At 41.7% G+C, this 16,688-nt stretch overlaps 1 protein-coding gene across 1 annotated transcript; it reads right to left on the bottom strand.

Annotated features, from left to right (window-relative positions):
• Positions 1 to 2,832: 2,832 nt before the first annotated feature.
• Positions 2,833 to 15,501, bottom strand: LOC139043282 (olfactory receptor 2AE1-like). Its single transcript, XM_070503521.1, is given in 4 exon segments — positions 2,833 to 3,431; positions 3,434 to 3,885; positions 11,924 to 11,965; positions 15,287 to 15,501. Coding segments are annotated over 4 exon segments (1,203 nt in total). The 3' UTR covers positions 2,833 to 2,937.
• Positions 15,502 to 16,688: the final 1,187 nt, after the last annotated feature.

Here is a 16,688-nt window from a genome sequence, read left to right as displayed (position 1 = left end):
CCCATTTTGTAAGTGGCCTTCTCAGCTTGTGGATGGTTCTTTATGCTGTGCAGAAGCATTTTAGTTTGATGAAGTCCCACTTGTTTATTTTTGCTTTTGTTTTTGCTTGTGTGTTTGTTGTCAAATCCAAAAATTCATTGCCAAGACCAATGTCCAGGAGCTTACCCTCTATGTTTTCTTCTAAATGCTTTATGGTTTCAGATCTTACTTTCAAGTCTTTAATCCAATTTGAGTCTATTTTTCCTAATCATATCCCTAATGATTAGTGATGTTGAGCATCTTTTCATGTGATTCTTGGCCATTTGCACACCTTGTTTGGAGAAATGTCTATTTACATTCCTTGCTCATATTTTAATGGAGTTCTTTTATTGTTGCTGTTGAGTTGTAGCCATTCTTTATGTATTCTGGATATCAACCCTTATCAGATAGATGGTTTACAAATATTTTATCTCATTCCATACGTTGCCTTTTCACTCTGCTTATTTTACAGTGTCCTGAACAGAACTTTTAAATTTTGATGTAGTCCAATTTATCCATTTATACTTTTGTTCCCTGTGTTCTTCTATCATATCCAAGAAATCTCTGGGCGAATACAATGTCCTAAACCTATTCCCATATGGTTTATACTAAGAGCTTTATACATTTAGGACTTACATTTAAGTTTTTGATACATTTTCAATTAATTTTTGTTTATGATGTAAGGTAAAGGCCTAACTTCATTCTTTTGCATATCCAGTTTTCCCAGCCCATTTATTGAAAACACTGTCATATCCCTATTGAATGATCTTGGCATCCTTGGGGAAAATGATTTGACCATACGTATGAAACTTTATTTCAGGGCTCTCTATTCAATTATAGTGGTCATATGCCTGTCTTTATAGCAGGACCACACTATTTTGATTATTGTAGCTCTATATTAAGTTTTGAAATCAGGAAGTATAAGTCCTCCAGTTTTATTTTTTTCAGGATTATTTTGGCTATTTGAGGTTTCTTGTTTCCACATGAATTTCAGGATAGGTTTTTCTATTTCTGAATAAAATGCCATTGGGATTTTGATAGGCATTGCATTAAATCTGTAGGTCACTTTGGGTCATATGGACATCTTAACAATAGTAAGAATTGCAATCCATGAACCCAGGATAACTTTTCATCTATTTATGCCTCTTTAATTTTTTGCAGCAGAGTTTTATATTTTTCAGTGTACAACTCTATCAGTCCTTGGTTAAGTTAATTCCTAAGTATTTTATTCCTTCGAATTGCTACTGTAAATGGAATGATGTTTGGCTGTTACCTTACACAATATGGATATAAAAGTTAACTGAAAATGTATCAAAATCTAATATAAGAGCTAAAACTATAAAACTCTTAGAAGAAAACGTAGAGGAGAAGTTTCATGACATTGGATTTACCAATGACTTCTTGGAAGGACACAAAATGTACAGACAACAAAACTAAAAATAGATAAATTGGATGGACTACATCAAGATTTTAAAAGCTTTGTTCCTCAAAGGACACAATCAAAGAGTGAAAAGGTAATGCATGGACTGAGATAAAGTATTTGTAAACCATCTATCTGATAAGGAGATACCATCTGGAATATATAAAGGATGGTTACAATAATACATTGTTACATCTCTTTTTCAAGGGGAGCCCATGTAACACTGAATTATTTGCATTTGACAGATGCTAGCATTACATGAATAATGATCCATAAACTTGGCTTAGATTATTTAATTCTCAGATAATCTTATAGGAGTCCTTACAAGGCCATGGTTGCACGTGTAGAGAGAGGTAGCAGAGGAACAACCACCTGTGTGTAACTTGGATTGTGAGCTGGCTGTTTATGCAACACCCTTGTGCCTTCAGAAACAGCACAGGCACAGTTTCTGTAAAACTTCATTCTATTTGATATTGGAGTGTTACAGGGTACATCCAACCTTAGGGCTAGGTGGGTAAGATGACACCCAACTCCTGATGGGTGGCTCACCATATCTCAGAATGCCAAAAAGCTCTTTCTCAAAGGGAAAATACTTACTCATGAAAGAGAAGATAACTAATCTCGCAAACTTTAAGTGTTATTCTTCTGAGGAGGGTCCCAGGGATTCATGACATTTTTAACTAGTGAGGGAAGAAAGATATAGAATTTTGTCCCTCATTTTGGCATCCCTCAGACCACGAGGCTCCAGGAAAGTTCACTTAGATATCAGCCCTCTGCACAACGTGGAATTAATATCCAGCTATCTGAGACAAATGAGTCTTACGAAGCCATCCACTGTATTATTCACTTTCATAGCCCCTCCCCTATCTGAATTAAATGTCATGAATGTCACGTGGGATAGTAAAATGATCTAGGTCCCTTTCATTTATTAATCCAAGCAACAAATCGTTTTTGAGCATTTATTTCGTGTCAGGCTCTTATCTTGGCTCTGGTGAGACAATAGTACACAAAGTAAAGTCCATCCCTTCAGGGAGCTTACATTCTAATAAAACAGACAATAAATAAAATACAACAATATTGTGGAACATCATGAAAGTAGTGTAACAAAGTGGAAGCAGGGGACAGAGATTGGAGAGTGCTGCTTTGGATAGGGAATTCAGGGAAGCATGGTTTGGCAGAGTTACATATAAAGAGATCAACAGGAAATGAAAGAGGGTGTAGCACTTTCAAAGCTTGATCACGGACTTCTCGGTCTCCAGAAATGTGAGAAATGAATGGTTGTTGTCTAAGCCAGCTACTCTGTGGTATTTTTGTTATTGTGCCCCAAATGGACTAAGATAGTACTCTAAGATGCCTAGACAGCTGAGACCAAGTCAGAATACTGGAATTGCATGTTGACCACATCACTTTTGCAGTAGTGATCAGAGACCTGGACCCTTGAAAACTCTTAAGGGTTTACCCAATCATTTTGAGGAGCTTATGCCATTCTACTCTTATACTCAGGACAACTGTAATTGTTGTCTTTGAGTGATAACATCTCTCCCCAGCACTCTCCTCAGAGCTTTAGCTACATCCTTGTTCCAGAGAGTATAAATCAAAGGATTCAGTGTGGGAGTAATGATGCTATAGAACACAGAACCAACTTTGTCTTGCAATGGGGTACGCTGGGACCTGGGCCTCATATATGAGAACATGCAGGCACCAAACCAGAGGGAAACCACAGTGAGGTGAGAGCTACAAGTGGCAAAGGCATTTCTCTTACTCCCAGCTGAACGAATCTGAATGACACTGTGGAGGATGAAGGCATAGGATGTAGAAACCAGCAAGATGGGGTGGAGGAGAAGGATGATGCTGCTGATGTGCACTGTGGTCTCATAGACAGTGATGTCTCCACGTACCAACTTCACAACAGCTGGAAACTCACAGTAGAAGTGGTGGATTTTTCGAGGCCCACAGAAAGGGAACTGCGTCAAGATCACCATGTGAATGACACAAGAGCCATCATAAGTCCCACCTTTCTGTTCATGAGAACAGTGTAATGCAGTGGATGACAAATGGCAACATAGCGGTCATAGGACATCAGAGCTAGGAGAAGACACTCAGCACCACCCACAGACAAATAGAGGAAGTGCTGGGTGGCACAGCCCACAAAGGAGATGGACTTCTTGCCAGATAGGTAGTTGGTAGCCATCTTGGGGATGGTTGTGGAGACATGCATCTGATCCATGAGGGAGAGCTGGCTGAGCAGGAAGTACATGGGTGTATGAAGCTGGGAATCTGCAAATATGAGGAGAATGGTGAGGATGTTGTCACTCGCCGCAATCAGGAAGACCACCATGGTCAAGATGAAAAGAAAGAGGTGAGTGAGGGAGTCATCAAAGAGCCCTTCAAGGATGAAGTCTACTGGAGAGGTCTGATTCCTCTGCCGTATCTCCCTTTCTCTGTCCCTGGGGAAACAGGAAGTGGAGAAGAATTTTGATATCAGAAATAGTGGAGTTCAGCATACCTTACAATAAGACCTTTTGATTTACCACACAATTTTTGAAGACTTTTTTTTCTATTTCTAGTTATTCAATAGCCCAAATTCTTGAAATAGCCCTTTAAAATGAGAATGTCAAATCTTTCTTCACAAACATGACACTTAGAAATTCCGGAATTTCTAACCTCTAAGTGCCAAAAATCAAACAATAGCCTCTCCTCATTAAGAAAGAAATACACACACACACATATATACTTTTTATAAGTGTATATATATATATATATATGCTTTATAGAGAGAGACTAAATGTTTACTAAACTAAATTATATTTAGTATAATATATATTATATATGTATATATATATATAAAGTACACATATATGCTTTCTTACTTATTATGTCAGAGTTTATCCAGAGAAGCTGAACCACTGAGAGTTTTATACATACATATGTATGTATTTAATGGGATTGTACAGAAATTTTGCATTATGCAATAGTGAAAGCTGCTTAAGCGGTCTATATAAGGCTGTCACCCTTGTGTCTGATGCTGGAACTTCAAGTCCATGGCACAAGCAGTCAGGAAGCTATAAAGTGGATATAAAGTGTGGTAGATCAAGGGCCTGCTGGAACCCACAAGAATGAGATATAACCCCAAAAGGGCAGACTGAAAGCCACGTCTGTTCTTGTTGCCACTGGAATTGGCGGTGTGATTGTCTTACAGAAGCTGAGGCCCATATTCAGGAGCCTAAACACACACACCTGGCCTGGAAATCAGAGGCGCTAAAGGAGGATCCAGGGGAAGGCAGAACAATTGCAGGCCCACCTGCTGCTTCGCACACATGAGGAGAATCAGCAGATCAGATGCCACCTCTGTACACTACAAAATGGCTGCTTCTCTTCTGCCTCTAAGGCTCTGGGACAGCCTCTCCTGTGACCCACCTTAACCAGAAACACAAAAAATGGGAATTCTGGGAAATGTAGTCCATCCTAGCCAAGTTGACACATTACGAAACCACCAGAGTCCATCTCCTGTCAATCTGGCACAGATGCACATCTCCTTAAGCCACACTTCATCCCAAAATAAACACAACAGTCATCCTTTTACCTAACATGATATCACTATCCCACATAGAACCAAAAACATGTGAAATAGTCATATAAAAACAAGGAAGAAATATCCATTCCTGCTGTCCACAGAATGAGACATCCTATCCAAGTGCTAACCCATTCTGTGGAAGTCAGTTACACTCTTGCTCAGTCACTCTCGTTCATGATAATGGCCTCACAGAGTAGCCACAGAAACCAGGATGAAGGCTACACATGGGCTCAGCAACATGGACTCCTCCTATCACTGAATCAACAAGCAAAGGAAGTTACTATACACTGCCTTGCATGGCTGATCCTGACTAGCAAGGGGTTACTGAGTTCCTACTACACCATGGGGATGAGGAGAAGCATATCTGGAAGGCAGGAGATTTTCTAGGGGGCACCTCTGTACTCAAATGCCCTGTGATGAAAGTCAGTGGAAAACTATGCAAACCCAATTCACACAGGACTGGTAATGACCCAGATCCTTCAGGAATGAAAGTTTGGGTCATCCCACCAGAAAATGAAACATGATGAAATGCAGACAAAGGAAATATGGAATGGTGTGAAAGAAGACTGTTATATACACCAGACATGACTATGTGAGCAGCTGCAGAAACAAAAACTGTAGTAGTAACAGGTATTTCTTCTTTCTTTTTTATGAATATTTTCTAAATATAATTAACTGAATTGTTTGAGTTTTCCCCCTCAGATATCCCCTTTCTAACGTATGGTATATTAATGTAGTTAGGTTCATATCTAAGTATATCAGTCATAAGACATAAAAAGGGGAATAGGAACCAGATAGAAGTAGAATGAATTTCAACCAAGACAAGGAAGCGATTTGGTATCTTCTTAAGTGGAAAGGGTTGGTGTGATTTATATCCTTTTCTTGGGAAAAGGTTAACAAGTTTTTGATTGTATGTGGGGTAGTCGCACTATGTTATATGGAAGGAGAACTTGGTATGGTCTTTATTTGGAGATTAAGTATGGTTTATGAGATATATACGGGTGCCATGTTGACAAATAACAAAACCACCATTGTTATATACCTGAAAACAAACAAGAGATATGTCCTCAGTAGACCTGAGTCTCTTTAAATTATGGATCAGGTTGATCAAATTAAGATTATAACATTTAATCAACCAAATTCTATAACATTTAGTCAATCACATTCCCACTTGGCCCTTTATCTCATTCTCACAGGAATGCTGATCAGAATGAGCGCTTCATCTCCATGGTGAAGCCCAACTTGAAAAATTGATAATCTAAATTAATCTCCAAAATATCCACCCAATACCTCTTTGTATTTTTTCCTAAACATCTCCTAGATCTTCTTGCTTTCCACATTATCTGCTTACCATTTACAGCAAAGAACTCAGAACTGAATGTTTTCTCCAAAGGATAAATTGACCAGTAAGAAAGAGGTCACATATATTATCTCTCTCCAATTAATGCAGCCTAGGGTCATCTTTTTGGCTGTCTCCTCGTACTGTTATTTCAAACTCAGCTTCTTGTGAATGAAGGGCCCAATATCCCATGTTCCCCCTGGTCACTCCAACCCTATCAAGCCAACCATATATTTCCCTTGTATTAAAGTATTCATCTACGTCTCTATCTCTTTCCTCATTAATTTCCACCTTTTAAATGTCCATAGCATTGGTTTTCTCATCATCTGAGTCCTGTCTCTCTGCCTCCCTTAGACAACTTTCCTAATAATTTCCCATTCTGATTTGTGACCCTCAGTTGACTTTTTTCTCTGCTTTCTCAGCCAGCTTTCCTCACAGACTGACCAATATCACCCTCTGACTTTAGGGATGAGGGAATAAGCTAACAATGCCAGAGGTTGCCCTAGTTTATAGTGAAGGTTTCCTGAACACCTCGAGCCCCAAAATTATCTTACCTGGAATTTCTGCTGCAGAGAATTGTGGAGAGAACAAGTATAGAAGTGAAATGGCGAGGGCAGCATAGATCCACACTAACTCAAACATTGGCTACTGATCATCCAAACAAGTCTTTTCTGAGGTGCTCATCAGAGTTCCTTCTCTAACCCTGGTAATCTGCATTTACTGGTAGAATGGCATAGAACACCATGTCCTACACAGTCATCGTTGTCTACACTAATTATCCTAGCGACAGAGCATCATCAGGAACAATAGCATCCATAGTAATGCTCTTGCAATCTGGGCTCAGATTTTGAACTCCATCAGCACACATCAGGACAGATTAAGCAACTGAACCTACTGAACTTGTAATAGGTGGGCCTTTGAATAATGAATATCCTTCATCTGCCTCTAAATATATATTTCAGGTACCTCTCCATCCAAAAGGACAACAAGAGCTTGGGCAAAAAGAATTTCCATTAATGTTACCAGATTCAGAAGGTTCATTTAATACCAGCTTAATCATCAATAGGTCCAGAGCCAAAAGAAAATCTGTTTTGGAGTTTCTGCTATTTTGGATCACTCAAAGCACTCTCTTCTTAGCTTTACACCTCCTTTCCTATCAAATAAAACAAGAATTTGCCTCTAGCACTGGTATTTTTTAGTAGAATCCCCTTCTTGACTGCATGAATCTTTCCTCAGCAGGAATCATAGCGGTAAAAATGAGAAGAGACTTGGCCAGAATGAGCTAAACATGAGGGAAAAGAAGCAAACATCTGTGAGAAATAAAACAGCCTTCTAACATAGAGGCCCTATTATGTCAGCTGAGGCAAATCAAGGGCACTCAATGTATGGCATCAGGGATTCAACCCAGAGGACACATCCTGAGTCTCTTCTGGAGAGCATTACTTCAAGATGCCAATTACACTCCCTGTGTGCATTGAGATAAGCATTCCCAAAGGGCTGTCTTGGAGTTCGTTGGGAGGTGTCAGGGCATGAGATATTTCAAGGAGCATCACTGTGATGGTAACATGGGAATGACTTCTCCAAGGGCCAATTAAGCATGGAGAGAAACAATTCCTAGAGTCTCTGGCTTGTTTTTCATCTTGAAACACAGATCTTTCTAGCTCCTTTCTATCCAACCCTTTTGAGAAGACAGACTGCAAAAAATCTAGTCTCCTTTGCTCATAGGACACTTTTGGGGGTTCTGCCACGTGCAATATCATAGAACAGAAGTCAAGGAATAGAGACAGGCAATTGCCAGTAGTGTTTCCCACTCTAGCTCTTGGTCATACTCCAATTTCATATTCAACATTAATATAACATGTCAAAAGACTTCAGATACAGATATCAAAGAAGAAAATGGCATGTCCCTACATCTCCTTCATATTTACTCCCATCTCATTGTCATACACTGCTCTTTCTCTCCATTATATGTTGAGCTATTCCTTGTTTCTCTAACTCAACTCAGTTGCTGAAATGTCTTGTTTCACTGATCTTATCTTGTTTATTCTTGGTGTAGGTTCAATGTATCATCACTCTCTTCAAAACCTGCTCTCTAATGCTTTTACCTGGTGCTCTTCTTCTCACCAGAATATAATATCTCTGTGGTTAAGACAATGGTGGCATTTATATAATTCAGTAATTTATTTGACAAATATTTGATGAGCTTCTGCTATGTCCCCAGTGTCGTATTGGGTAGCATGGTATATGGTGATTAACAAGCAACCATGGTCTCTCCCCCCATGGAACTTACTGGTAAAACTAATAAATAAACATTGTATATCATATGAGGTTAAGAATTTGTAGTAATTAGAAGACATCATCATCATGGTGGTGTGAGAGGATCCTTGAGTCTCTGCTCTTCAATCTACAATGATTAAAACATTCAAAACTCAACAAAAGCTAAATGGCACCAAACACCAGGTTGATAGAAAGATCTACACATCAGTACATGCAAAGAAAGTGAATTGGAGCACATAGAAAAGCCTAAATGAGGGAGCAGTGGAGGCAGCACCCAGGATCCTGGATCCCCAGCCATGGCAGATGAGCCAGCCGCCCCTGATCCCAGAGGACACAGTGGTCTGCAGCAGAGGTGTACGTGTGACTGCAGCCAGGCAGGGGCAGTGACACCTGTGGCTACAGGAAGCAGAGGAGCTACAAAGGTGGAGTCCCATGATCCCAAACCCCTATCCTCAGCTCAGAGCCTGGTGGCACCAGGTGTGCACAGCACTCCCACTTCCCAACATCAGTGTTTCCTGGGACCAAAGGGTAACAGGCAACAGCTGAGACAGTGCTGCTTGTGCCAGTCTCCCTCACCACCTCCCCAACCCCAATCCCCACAGCTGTGCTGGAGCTTCCCACTCAGTAGATCTCAGATGTGGCTTTACATTGACCATTTCCGTGTCCTGAGAGCAAAGCCAGCAACCACAGAAATGCAAGCAATAAAAAGCCATCAGTGGGCCCCAGAAGGGCAGGCAGCAACAAAGAGAGTATCCATGTGACACAAAATAGAGGAGCTGGAGGATAGAACTTGCAGATCCACAAATATAGCCAGACACAGCTCAGGTAAGAGAAATCAAAAACAATTACTATAATGACACCTACTGAAAACAAAAAAAAAGGCTTCTAATCTCTAAGCAATTGAAAAGTTTGAATCAAAACAAAACTGTACCTAAATAAAAAACGTATTTGCTACAGAAAACAATCCTCCGAAAACCAAACAAAGTCATGGGAGATTCTGATCTAATGGACAAAAAATTCAAAATAGCTATCATGAAGAAACTCAGTGAACTTCAAGAAAACTCAGAAAGATGGTTTCATGACCTCAGGAATGAAATCAATGAACAGAAGGAATACTTCAATCTCCAAAGAGATCGAAACTTTCAAGAAGAACTAAGCAAAAATTCTGGAGGTGAAGAACTCGATGAATGAGATGAAGGATGCATTGGAAAACATTGTAAAAAGAGCATGTCATGTGGAAGAGAGAATTAGTGAGCTTGAAGATAGCTATAAATGGGGCAGGTAGAAGAGGAGAGACAGCTAACACTTTTTAAAATGTAGAAATTCTACAAGAACTATCTGACTCCTTTAGAAATGACAACATAAGGGTAATGGATATCACAGAAGGAGGAGAGAGAGAGAAGGGAGTAGAGAGCTTATTTAAAGAAATGGTAGCTGAGAACTTCCCAAACCTGGGGAAGGAACTGAATATACAAATCCATTGTGCAAGTAGAACACTCAATTATCTCAACACAAAAGGACCCTCTCCAAGACACGTGATAACAAAACAGTCAAAAATCAATGACAAGAGGATTGCTGGGAAGGTGGTAACATAGGACTCTGAACTGACCTTCTCCGATGGACACAACAAATTTACCCCTGTGGAATGATTACCTCTGAGTGAGAACTGGAGACTGTATAAAACGAACCCCGACAACAAACAACACTGACTGAGTTGTAAGAGGCAGAGATACCTTCCTGCTGAGGAAAGAGTCACATTCTTGCCATGGTGCTTCAAGCCAGAGACATTTTAAGGTATGAAGCTTTTCCTGGAGGAGCAGGGGATCTGAGGGGGAGAGTGATGTCATAATAAGCAGCCTTCAAATTCAGCACAACCAAAGACAAGTACCTGGCTTTGCTGGTTATTAAACCCAAAGGAGAATACCCCCCAGAAAACCTATTGAAGAGAAGAGAAAGAAAAGCCTGCTTTCAAGGGGCCCATGCAGAAATTCACCCATTCTAAAAACCAAACAAAATCACCAGAAAGAAAGGTGCATAGTCCTTTGGTTAAAAAAAAGACTCACTGGATAAGCTCTGAGCACATCTCAGAGAGGCAGAAGGTGATTGGGATCACCACCCCAGGGAGTGAACACTGGTCGGAGCCATTATTGTGACATAATACAGGCCTCTGAGACAGACAGTGGCAGATGCAATTGTATTTCTTCCCATGGCCTCTTAGCTGAGGGGTTTAGCCTGCCCACTAGAGCAGTGATTTAATCCAGCTCATCCAGGGAAGGCGCCCTTCCCTAGGGACTCACCCCACCTACTAGCCAGCCAACAGGGAACTTGTGGGGCTGTGTAGGTGGTGTGTTCTGGACCTCTACAGCAAGACAAGCAGGTCTGCTTCAGCAGAGCAGGGCATGTACACAGGGTGGGCCTGTGTTGATGGGGTTTATGGTCCCACAGTGGGGTGGTGAGACTTCTCAGGTGCAGCAGGCTTGTGCTGTTGGCCTTCTTATACAACAAATAGGGAATCTGCCCACCTTCCAACACATGAAATGATTGTGTGCTCCCATCCCTGAGTCTGGCGTCACAAGGTTGAGCTCCTGAGAGAGCTAACAGCCCCGCAGACCAAAGGCCCAAAGAAAATGTGAGGCCGTGACACTAGCAACCAGCCACACTGGGGCCTGACTCACTTTATAGCAAAACAACAGCAGGTATGTGCTATTAGACCTTTCAGCCAGCTGTGTTGGGGCTCACTTCACCCAATAAAGTGAGCAAAGTGACCATAGCAGCAACACACAGCTGAGCCTTACAATCACATGGTCAGGGGGTCAGCCTCACCTTCATATGCACCTTCAGCAAGACCTAACTTGCCACAGCTTCTAGTCTGTAAGCCTGGCCTGCAGACTGTGGACTCGCCAGCCCACATGCTCACACAGGCCAGTATATTAAAGTCAGTCTCTCTCTCCACATACGTATACACACATCTGTGTATGTGTGCACATGCATAGGGGTGTGTATCCTGTTGCTTGTTTTCGGGAGAAGCCTGGCAATCACATTGCTGAAGTCCCTTTGTCCTTCACTTTTCCATTTCAGAATCCATGTCATTCGAGGGCTTTAGAAACTCAGCGCCATAGGAAGTTTGCAGATGAAGCGTTTGTCCAATCCAGACCTTGTACTGCATGTCGGGCGCTCCCAGCACTGCTAGGGAATTCTGGGGAAAGCCCAGGTGACCCTTTCCTAGCTGAAGACACACAAAGGACCCCAAGGCCCCTTACCTGCAACAGGCCAAACTGAGGAACAGAAAGCTCACCCTCCTGAGGGCCGTTCGACAACATGGTCAGCAACCAAACTCCTGCAAGACAAAAGCAATATATGAGGCCTCAGGAAAAAAACCCAAAGCAGTATTTGCAGAACGCGGACTTCCATGCCAGAAAGGGCTATCGAGAATATGTCACATTTCCTTTAACACACTTCTTGGGGAAGTCAACATGTTACCTGTCTATTGTGACCCTTTAGCACTCGCACTTGATACATGCTCCTTCCTGCACGGTCCTCTCCTTTCGTGCTAAATGCTTCCACTCTACAGTCAGTCAAGAGAAGAAAAATGATGGCGTGTGCATGCCAGAGGGAGTCAGCACCCTCGCAAATCATCAGGAGCATGTGAATTTCTGCCATCACTTGTGTGGAGTGGAGGCCGCCCCTAGCTACGCAGCAGCCAGGCAAGGATAACCGGGAGCAAGAGGTCTAGATGACTCCTTCGACAACTTTCAGCAAGGATTTGCTGGGTGCATTCTGATTTGCTTCCAGAGAGGTCTGTGTGTTTGTGTGAGGGAGAGAGACGGAGGGAGAGGGAAGGGAAGATGATTTCATGGTTTGAAAGCTGCTGGGAAAGCTGATTCCCACTAAATGCAGAAAAGCCATTGGACAAAATCCAACGCCCTTTGTGATCAAAACACTCAGGACACTAGAAACACAAGGCAGCTCCCTTGGAAAGGGCATCTGTGAACAAGACAGAACTCACATGCATCATACTTCACGGGAGAGACTGGAAGCCTCATCCCTGACGTCAGGACAAGGTGAGCAAGGGCCACTCCCATCAATTCTATTTTACATTTACGGGAGGTTTTAGCCATGTCAGATAGGCAAGAAAATGAAATAAAAGGCATCCAGATTGGACGGAGTGAAGTAAAACTCTCTCTATTTGCAAATGACATGACCATGTATATAGGAAATCAGAGAAAACACAGAAAAAGTATTGGAACGAATAAACGACTTCTGCAAGATGGCAGGATACAAGATCAGTAAAAAAAAACCAAAACCACCACCAATCTACGGAACTACAAGTTGGTGCAGCCACCATGGAAAACAGTATGGAAGTTCCTCCAAATATTAAAAATAGAACCACCATATGATCCAGTAATTCCACTTCTGGGTATTTACACAATGGAAACAGAAACATTCCTGCAGACAGACATCTGCCCCCCATGTTCACTGCAGCATGATTCACAGGAGCCCAGACACAGAAGCAACCCATGTGTCTGAGCTATAGATGCAGAGAACAGGTTGTCAGCTGCCAGGGGGAAGGGGTGGTGGGTGGGCAAAGGGAGCAAGGGGGTCAAAAGGTACAAATTCCCTGTTCTAAAATGAAGAAGTCCTGAGGACTTAATGTGCATCATGGTGACTAGAGTTAGCAGTACTATATTGTCTACTGGAAAGTTGCTAAGAGAGTCAATGTTAAAAATTCTCAAGACAAGAAAAATTTTGTAACTATATGAGGTTGCAACAGCACAGAAAACACTGACCATCTTAAACTAGTTTTTCTCCATTAAAACAGGTTGTTGATTAATCAGTCCTGGTGCTCAATTGCACAGACAGCACTGTGCACACGCCAGGCAGGAACCCATGGCCCCAGGAGGTCCCCAGAGACAAGAATCCTCAGAAACACTGACACCAGAAGCAAGCAGCCCTTCACTAAGGACAATCTGGCTTCCAGCAGCCCAAGTAGCTTGATTACTGAGTCAAGGCCAGCCCGGCAGCCCAGTGGTCCCAGCAGCAGCTTACTAGTCCACCAGTGCTGAAATGTGACCCCAAACCTGCATTGGGAAGACAGATTGGAGAGCTTTTCCCCCTGTTACCTTGTGAGACGACCTTGCAATGAAGATCTTCTTTTCTCAAAAGCCAAGACCATAGTCCTGGCTTCTATGCGCATCAGGCAGCAAGCCCTTGCTCAGTAACAAGGCGATGGATTCAAACTTGACTCACGGCTGTAGGATTTGGGAATATACACATATATGGAATCATTATATTTTACACCTGAAACTAATATAATATTTCAATTAAAAAGTCAATTTTATTTCTCCATGCTAGCAATGAAAAACTGACAATGAAAGTAAGAAAATAGGTTAATTTACAATAGCATCCAAACCAATAAAATCCTTATTAATAAATCTAACTTAAGAAGTACAAGACTTGTACAACAAATGCTCCAAAACATTATTGAAAGCAATTAAAGAGGGCCAAAATACATGAAAAGACTGCCCATATTCATGGATCAGAAGACTTTATACTATGAAGATGGTGATACTGCATGGAGAGAATTGCACAGTCAATGCAACCTCGAGCAAAATCTCAGCAGCCTCTTTTGCAGTAACTGACCAGCCAATCCCGAAATTCATAGAGAAATGCAAGGGAGCCAGAGGAGCCAAAGCAACCTCAAAGAAGAAGAGCAGGATGGAGAGCTCACACTTCCTGCTTTAAAACTCATTGTGAAGCTGCAATAATGAAAACAGTGTGGTACCGACAGAAAAATAAACACACAGATAATGGAACAGAACTGAAAAACCAGAAATAAATGTTCATGTTTACAGTCAGTTGGATTTTGATGAGAGATGAGACAGTTCAAAGGGAAAAGAATAATTTTTCAACAAATGGGATCGAGACAACTGGATATTCACATGCACAGGAGGAAGTCAGACTCCTTCCTCACAGCACTTCCAGAAATGACCTCACAGAGATCCAACACCACATAGGAGGCAGAACTACACAACTCCTACAGGAAAACACATGGGATCACAACTTCTGACCTGGAGTCAGGCAATCGTTTCCCAGGGATGACACCGAAAGCACTAGTATACAATAGAAAAGAAATAAATTGGATCTCAACAAAATTAAAAACATGTGTGTCTCAAACGAGAGTATCAAGAAGGTGAGAAGACAACCTGCTGAATGGGAAAATACCCAAGTGAATCACAAGTATAATAAGAGACCTGCGTATAGAAAACATACTGAACACTTAAAAGTCAATAATAAAGAAACTACTGGTGTGGACTGAGCAAGATGGCGGGGTGAGCTGACCTGGGACTGTCTCCCCTCCAACCTGCAACAAAGAACTGGAAAAAAACTCAATTTCAGCAAATAAACCTAATGCCAGGGCGTTGGAGACCTACAGTATCAAAAATATGGAGGACAGAGACCCTGCTGCTGGCCTCAGAGGAGCTGGAACGCAGTAGGAGAGAACTTCGCTCCCTCCCCTAGAGTCTGGGATTGCTGCCGCAAGTGAGGGAAGCAGCAGGGGAGGGGCCGCACAACCGGGGTATCATCCAGGACTCCTGCTGGCAGTACAGTGGAAACCTGCTGACCGGGGAAAGCTTCCATGTGCGGGGAACCCACATACCTAGGGCCCCGGGAGACCAGAGAACAGAACTGATCTGAATCCAGATCGGCCTGAGAGAAAAACTGCCCCTCCCCCAGGCGAACTGAGCTGGGCGCCGCCATCTTGCCCGAAGGCGGAGAGCTCAGAACATGCAGCTCTCGACCCCCATCTCGTGGCAACAGGCTGTAACTGCAACCGAATTCTACCACCATAGGAAAAAACTGCTCCTGTACCATCCAGCAACTTATAAAAGCTCTAGACCAGAAGGAAAACAATAAAAACACAGAATTAAGTCCTGAGGACTTGGAAACAGGTAACTTAAGTGAAAATGAGTTCAGAGCAGCTATAATCAAAAAACTCAATGAGGTAGAGAGAAAGAGAAACAAGCCAATGAATTCTGGAGTTGCTTCACAAAAGAGATTGAAATTATAAAGAAGAATCAAACAGAATTATTAGAGATGAAAAACACAATGGACCAGATAAAATGGAATACGGATTCCCGGAATGCCTGGGTAGACACCATAGAAGAGCAAATTAGCATAATCGAATATAGACAGGCTGAATGGCTCCAGACAGAGGAAGAAAGAGAACTAAGAATTTAAAAAAATGAGGAAAATCTCCAAGAGATAGTGGATTCAATGAGGAGAAAGAATTTAAGGATCAGAGGAATTCCCGAGAACATGGAAAAGGAAAATGGAGCAGAAAGTGTGCTTAATGAAATTATAGAAGAGAACTTCACAAATCTAGGGATTGAGGGAGAAATGTGTGTAGAGGAAGCTTTCAGATCTCTTAGATTTGTCAATGTAAACAGACCTACTGCAAGGCATATAGTAGTACAAATGGCAAAAATGAAAGACAAAGAAAGAATGCTCAGGGCAGCAAGACAGAAGAAAATAACCTACAAAGGAACTCCTATCAGACTTTCAGTGGGTTTCTCTACAGAAACCTTACAGTCTAGGAGAGAATGGAGTGACATATTCAAAACTTTAAAAGATAAAAATCTTCAGCCAAGAATACTCTATCCAGCAAGAATATTCCTCAGATATGAGGAGGAAATTAAATCTTTTCCAGACAAACAAAAGTTAAGGGAATTTGTAATCAAAAGTCCTCCACTACAAGAAATCCTCATGAAGGCTCTCATACTTGAAAAAAGAAAAAATGGAGAAAGGGGTCACAAACCACAGAGTAGCGAGACAGATAAATAGAACGAGAATAGGATAGCAAATATTCAACTATAGCATTAGGATAAAGGTAAGGAAACTACCAAAGCAAAAACGATCTTATCACTCTAACTACAAACTCATGACATGAGTTGGAATAAGAAACGAAGATAATAATTTAGGAGGGGAAGAGCAAAGGGACTAAATCAGTCTAGGCCAAGTAACTAAGAGACCACCAGAGAATAGACTATATTATACACGAG

This window comes from Equus asinus, unplaced genomic scaffold (genome assembly GCF_041296235.1).
Source record: "Equus asinus isolate D_3611 breed Donkey unplaced genomic scaffold, EquAss-T2T_v2 contig_197, whole genome shotgun sequence".
In the NCBI taxonomy this organism is placed as follows: Eukaryota; Metazoa; Chordata; class Mammalia; order Perissodactyla; family Equidae; genus Equus; species Equus asinus.
This window is presented reverse-complemented; position numbering and strand designations above follow the sequence as displayed.